This window comes from Solanum pennellii, chromosome 10 (genome assembly GCF_001406875.1).
Source record: "Solanum pennellii chromosome 10, SPENNV200".
Lineage (NCBI taxonomy): Eukaryota > Viridiplantae > Streptophyta > Magnoliopsida > Solanales > Solanaceae > Solanum > Solanum pennellii.
The window spans coordinates 55,933,845-55,941,140 of NC_028646.1; the positions used below are offsets into that span (position 1 = coordinate 55,933,845).

The window sequence follows — 7,296 nt, forward strand, 5'->3', positions numbered from 1 at the left end:
ATGAAAATAGGAGAGTTTAAATAAATAAACACTCATATTAATTGTTAAAAGGGTTGGAAAGAGGGACCCCCCTCGCGCCGTCGTCGTCGTGGCTCGCTCGCTTCGGCTTCGGCTACGGCTACGGCTTCGGCTTTGTCTTTGGCTTTGGAAAATGATCGATAGAATATATTCTTGTTGCCTATAAATATATTCTTCTTGCCTATAAATACCATTCAGTCTTCAGAATATTTACCTACAAATTTTCTGATCTTCCTTCTTCTTCAAAACACATATTTCTTCGTGTACTTTCCTGTTGTGGATTGATTCGCTGACAGTAGAGTTTTTGGTATCTACACTCTACTGATTAAGATCATTTTACCCTTGGAGGTTATATTCTAAATCAAACCTCGGATACTAGAGGGGAATAATTTACTTAAGGGGACACTGTGAATTCAGTGGACTTGATTTTCTTCCAAAATTAAAAAGAGTATTTCAGATTCTGGTAAGTTTTTACAGATTCAATTATTTTTTACAAATAAATTTCTGTTCATCTTACTTACTCGTTCTAAAAATCTCAGTTACTTCGTGTTTCTGAATGATTTATTACAACCAGTAATTTCTGATTTTCATAACATAGATTGGCAAACGATTATTTCATATTTATTCTCTGCTTCTTTCTTCCTCTCCCCCTTTTCTTTCCAAAAAACAATACCAAAAAGAAAGAAGATGAATAAATATGAAAAATAGTAAAAGAAAAGAATATTTTTTTAAGAAAAACACAAAAGAGATTTTGAGTGTAATGAAATAAGAGATTTTCTTAGAATACCATTTTAAATTTATTTTCTAAATAGATTTTATAATTATTTTTAACTAAAAATAACACATGTAATTATTTAATTGATTGTTTGTCACGTCATCAACGAGTGTATTACACTCTCCTTTAATTTTTTGTCTATTGTCAGAAAAATATCACAATAACACAAAAGAACTCTACATGAGGTGTCTAAAATAAACATAGCATAATTGAGGTGTCTAAGTGAAAATTGATGCCAAGTTTAGGAGGTCTCCGATGGGTTTGGCCATATATATATATATATATATATATATATATTCTAGTATATTAGAAGAGTGAGAAGCTTGTTGGCATCAACATGTGTGCTTGCCTGTAGTTATTTTATTAGCTAAGGATACTTTAGTCATTAAAATTCGTTTTTCTTCTTTCATTACTCCACGTGTTGTGGGGCCACCATTTTGTTGTGCTTTCATCCATCGATACTTTCACGACTTCATTACATTCTCTCATCCACCAGAGTTGCAGAGTTTCCCGGTTCTCTAAGCACTACATTTTTATGAAGTTTTTCATCTCCTAGAGGTACTGGCTCTTCATATTCAAATCGTCTCCGAGTATTGCTGCCACTATGAGGTAATTTTTATTGTCTCTTTGTTTTTCTTTTGAGCTTCAATTTTTCTCGGATTTCTACATTTGGCTAAATAGATTTGTAAAACATTGATTTTAGATTCGATTCCTTGGGTTGATGAAATTTGAATCTCGAGTATTTGAATGTTGAAATTTAACTCACTATCCAACAATTAAATTTATTGAAGTAGTGGAATATGCACCCTAATCGTTTGATTATATAAGTGAAATATTGTCCGTTTGGAGTGAGTTGCTTAAATATACTTTTATGTTGTTTTCAGGAAAGAGTTTTACTGGTGACTTGGGGCTAAAAGGACCTTATGAAGATGCTTATACTAACTTCGAATATAATTATAATTGATGGAGTGGTTTCTATCCCAATTTCCCAGGAGCTATTTGTAGAATGTCTCACCGGTAATATATGTTATCTACCGGCCAGTTGAGATAAATGAACTTAAGTTTCAAGGTACATATTTAGTGTAGTATGTTTTTTAGAAAGTTGCAATCTACTATGCTTAAAATATCTTTAATTTTGATTTGCTCAAATTTATTGAAATAAATTGATCTCTTATATAGGAATTTTAATATTTCCATTGGTGGATAAGGACCGATGAAGCTGATTTTTCAAAACTTTTAAGCTCTAAATCTCATTCACATGTTCCATTTAATCTAGCTTTATAAATTTATGATATGGCATGCATAAAAGTTACTCGAGGAAGTTTTTTTACTATAAGTCTTAAAACTATTCAAGGAGAACATATTAGTGACTTATATGATTAATTTTGGGATAATTTAAAAGGAAGGAAAAGTAATATAATTTCCTGCACAAGACAATACTTTCATATTCTTTGAAGTGAAATGACCAACTCATTGATAAGAACAAATGAGCAATAGTATTTAATTTTTTTATTTCTGAATGCACAAGTTCATGGTGAACATATTATGTCATTAAACCTTCCATTGATGGGGTTAATATTGTTCTATATTGGTTGGTAAAATTTTGAATATGTACTCACATAGTGTATTGATGACATGGTGTATTTGATACAGATGCAGGACTATGTGCCTGATTAGATCCATCACAAATTCAAAAGGGAATCAAACTTCAATATAAGATGGTATTTACAGGTAGCCAAGTGAGATTCAGCAGAGAAAATGAAAAAATTTAAGCTCTATTTTCGAATCTCCCGCAGAGAAGAAGCTCAGGGACAATGCACATTGTTATTGTCTTTCCACCAGATTATTCTATTCAGGCTATTGTTTTAACTTTCTGGTTAGTTGTTCCTTCAAATTATTGGAGAGTAAGTTGTTTTGGTGGTAAATATTGTAGATTATAAAAATGGGAAAAGGGTCAAATATGCCCCTATTATAAAAACGTATATGTGTTTTAAAATTGGGTCGAATAGTTAGGGGCATAAGTGACCCCTTTCTCTTTTAATATAAATGTCAAGTGATAATATATATAAATGATGTGGAAAATCCATTTGACATTTAAAGAAAAGTAAAATTAGTTGGATATTTCGAGTTGGCCAACTAACGCCTATAAGGGCATATGTAGACCAAAAGTTGGACGGCGAGAGTATAAATGGACCAAACTTTAAATGGGGGTATATTTAGACCTTTTCGAATAGTTTAAGGGCATATTTGATCCTTTTTACTTGAATATAAATGTCAAGTGATAATATATAAAAATGACGTGGAAAATCCATTTGGCATTTAAATAAAAGTAAAATGAGTTGGATATTTCGAGTTGTCCAACTAACCCCCAAAAGGGCATATGTAGACCAAAAGTTGGACGACGAGGGTATAAATGGACCGAACTCTAAACGAAGGGTATATTTAGACCTTTTCTAATAGTTTAGGGGCATATTTGACCCTTTTCCCTATAAAAATTGATATTTTTGAGCTTGAGTTGTTTCGTTAGTTGATGGATATGTAGATTATAATGGTTCAGTCTTTTGAGCTGCATGTTAAATTTTTAGTCGAATGTCTTGATGGATCAATAGCTAATCGTTGAAATTCATCCGACTCATAATTCTAATTGGGGACAAAGTATAGTATCATAGTTTTGGCAAAATTAATGAATTGTTTGGAGGCGAAAAGAATGATTCTTTTCGTTGGACTGTAAATTAACCATTTTCATATATATATATATTTTTATCTGTTATATGTTAAGTTCACAAATACTTTGAGGAAGCTAGTTGGTAAGAAAGGTTTGTACTAAGCTCAGATAAGTTTACTATCAGCAAACTCTTTAGCTAAAAATAGCTTGATAGAAGGTTATTTGGACAAGGCTGCTTTACAACAAAATATGCCTCCTAAATGGTCAACTTATCCTATATCTCATTGTTTGTTGCAGATTGTTTACAAAGGGAAGGTTAGCATAATGAAGACGCTTGGAGGATGAGAAGTGCGCACTATACTATATGGGTACTGAGTATGGTGAACATATCCTCTTTATGTGTCCTTATTTAGTGCAAGTTCGAAATACCATGCTAATATAACTGCAGATTCATAGACAAGTTGAAGGATGGAACTGTGATAAATTAGAAAATTACAAACTTCAAAGACAAGAGTTTACATATGCTGAAGTTTTTAGAATGACATTAAATGCGGGAGTTTTATGGCGAAAAAGGAATTAGAGGATCTTCAAAACAGATAACAGGATGAAAGCAACATTGTTTAGAAAGTTGTTGGCTATTTGGTCATGTTGTGAATTTCTTTTAAAAAAAAAAAATAATTTTAGGTTTCAAAGTGAAAAAAGATATATGAAAATTGAAATTGGTTTGGTCATGAATATAAATTGGAGTTCTTTTTGACTTTTTGTGAGTAATTGGAGCACAAGTGTATAGATAGATTTAACATATAAATTGATCCATTTTCATCTCTTTTTATCTGGGAGCTTCAATGATCGAAAGTGAAGTGAAAAAAGTTTGATGGTTGAGTGGCAGAACTAAATGCTATTATAGCTCCAATTGAGATAAGTTATACAAGAATCAACTTTGTGGAGCATACACATCAATCATTCATATGTATACTCATGTCAGATATTGTTATAGTTACTGCAACTTCTTTCTCATTTTGAGGAAATAACGAAGATACTGTGTCATTACAGTTTCTAATGACAAGCTTGAGTCATGAAGTGTCAACCATCACGGAGTGTGGTTAATATTACTTAAATAATATAAGGCCCGTGCCGGCACAGACAAAAATTATCTAGTATATATAGAAGTTCCAGCATATTTATTAGAGGATTCAAGAAAGCTAGTTGAGTAATTATATGAACCAAAATTTTAATATTCTGCTCAATATATTCATGATAAAGTCTCATAAACCTCCAAGAACATTATGTAAGTAGTTGGAAAAATATGATAAAGATACTATCACTACAACAAAAATGACCATTAGTAGCATTTAATTCTTAATTGCCGCTAAATATGTATTTTTAGTGGCAATTGTCACTCTTTGTATATGTCCCTAAAGCCTTGAGCATTGGTTCTAATGTCACTTAACTAATGCCGGTAAAGACTTTACCACTCTTTATTAGTGCCAATATTTAATGCCGCTAAAAGTTGTTTTTGTTGTAGTGTACTGAACTTCTTGGGTTTTCTTTTAGGCATAATACATAAATATGTCATTTAACTTGACTTCAAATCTCATTTATACCCTCAACTTGGGGTGTACACAAATAGACACTTAAATACTTAAATATGTCATTTAACTTGACTTCAAATCACATTTATACCCTCAACTTGGGGTGTACACAAATAGACACTTAAACTTGCATAAAGTTGAACAATAGACACACATATTCTACATGGCATCGTACATGTCATTTTTCGTTCTACGTGGTGTCCTACGTGTATTGAGTCAAATAAATTGTTACTCAATACATATACAAAATTCTGGACGACAAATAAAACAAAAATATATGCTAAATATTGAACTAAATTTACATTTATTTATGAGATAAAAAAATTTCATATTGGTGAATTGGTGATCAATGTGTATATATACTAGATTAATTGCACATGTGTTGGACTTCATTTCAAGGGGACATATTTGTAGATGATAAAACAGTTCAAAATAATACATTTTGGATCAAACACTCTGTAGTTTTAAATAATACAAGTGAGTCATGAGTGCAACTCTTGGGAATTTTTTGCGACTTTACGAGGCACGTTCAATTCTAGTTGAGACTCTACTAGATTTATTTGATTCCAATTAGGATTCTTGGAGGCTACTCTACCATAAACAATAGCTCATACTACAATAGGACCAGATGACTTGATCATCATCATACTTCAAAATGTAATGACACCAACTCCAAGGTAATCAATACAATACGCAAAGTCCAAACTAAGTTCAATTCTAAATCGTCAAACAAAGTTCGATATCTCAATGATGAATCACTGAGACAGTAGAGAGTTACTTATAGAAGGTCATCAGAACCGAGTTACCACCTAATTAACTAAGGATCATTTTATTAGACCCAAGTTTGCTACAGTAGTATACAAGGGAGCTAAGTCATTTGACACAACATCGGAGTAAAGCTTAGGCCTATCGGCTCTACTGAGATATTTATCAGTCATTTCCATTTATTAGTTACTCTAATTGTTAGTTAGTCCCCATCCACGTCACTATGGTTAGTTAGAATTAGTTAAGAGTTTGTTATAGTGTTAGCTGTTACTTTCATGAATTAGTTAGTTTCTTAATTATTCTATTTAGTTCTATAAATAGATTAGATCACAAGTTGTAAAGTTCAAGTTGATCAATGCAATACACATTTTTCTCTCTATCAATTTTTTTTCACATGTTTTCTTCTCTAATGGAGACCGCACAGTATTCACCATTGTAGGTGAATGCTTGATTGCTTCAATTCATTAAATTGACATGGTATCAGAGCAAAGTTGCTCTCGTTAGATTCTTCTTCAACTCAATTCTTCAATCAGTTCATCGATTTCTCTAAAAAAAAATTCATGTTCATCGCGAATCTGCATCTGAAATGCATTTGCAGTTACACTGAGAATCCTTTGTATCTACAATCAATCATTCGGCATATTTTTTTCAGTAATCTGATTCATCATGGTGGAAGTCACAAATCCTAGCACCAGCTTGACGGGAAGCACTGCAATCGATGTGAGTAGTCATGTCTACATTTATCCATCTGATAGCCCTAGTAGTCTTCTTGTTCAATCTGTCTTCAAAGGGATAGGTTATAGATCATGGAGAAGAGGGGTGATTAGATCTCTTTCTGTGAAGAACAAGTTAGTCTTTATTACAAGGGAGTGTAGGAGACCAACCCTTAATTCACCTCAATATCGTCAATGGGAAAGATGTGATAATATGGTCACTTCATGGATACTTAATTCCCTAGGCAAAGACATTATCGATAGTGTAGAATATGTATGTGACTCTTTGGAATTGTGGAAAGAGATAAAAGATCGTTATGATCAAACAAATGGGGCTAAATTTTTTCAGATTCAGAAAGAAATAAATGATCTGAGTCAGGGTGCTTTGGATATTAATGTGTACTACACTAGGATGAAGAAATTATGGGAAGAATCAAATAATCTGAATGTCAAAGACTAGTGTAGTTGCGTGTGTAATTGTGGAGGAATGGATAATATGCATAAGGCAGAACAAGACAGAAGACTCATCCAATTTCTTATAGGGTTAAATGAAGTATATACTGTAACAGAGGTAATATGTTTATGATGAATCCTCTGCCATCTATCGCACAAGCTTTTTCTCTCTTAGTTCAAGAGGAGAAACAAAGAGAGATCAAACCTAACAATCAAATGTTTCTGGAGGCAAGCTCTATGAATTCTACTATGCATACCAATTCTTCAGGCTCATCAGGTGGAAGGCAACAATTCAGAACAAATTACTCTGTTTCT

General features: G+C 32.4%; 1 protein-coding gene and 1 long non-coding RNA gene across 2 annotated transcripts; both read left to right on the top strand.

Annotated features, from left to right (window-relative positions):
- Window positions 1–1,230: 1,230 nt before the first annotated feature.
- On the top strand, window positions 1,231–4,297 carry LOC107001798. The gene is made up of 4 exons (XR_001454453.2): window positions 1,231–1,402; window positions 1,678–1,862; window positions 2,447–2,669; window positions 3,756–4,297. It is a non-coding gene; the product is annotated as an uncharacterized LOC107001798 (long non-coding RNA).
- Window positions 4,298–6,481: 2,184 nt separating this feature from the next.
- Window positions 6,482–6,988, top strand: LOC107001375. The gene has a single exon (XM_015199446.1). It carries the CDS (start codon window positions 6,482–6,484, stop codon window positions 6,986–6,988), a length of 507 nt encoding a protein of 168 aa, XP_015054932.1.
- The last annotated feature ends 308 nt before the right edge of the window (window positions 6,989–7,296 follow it).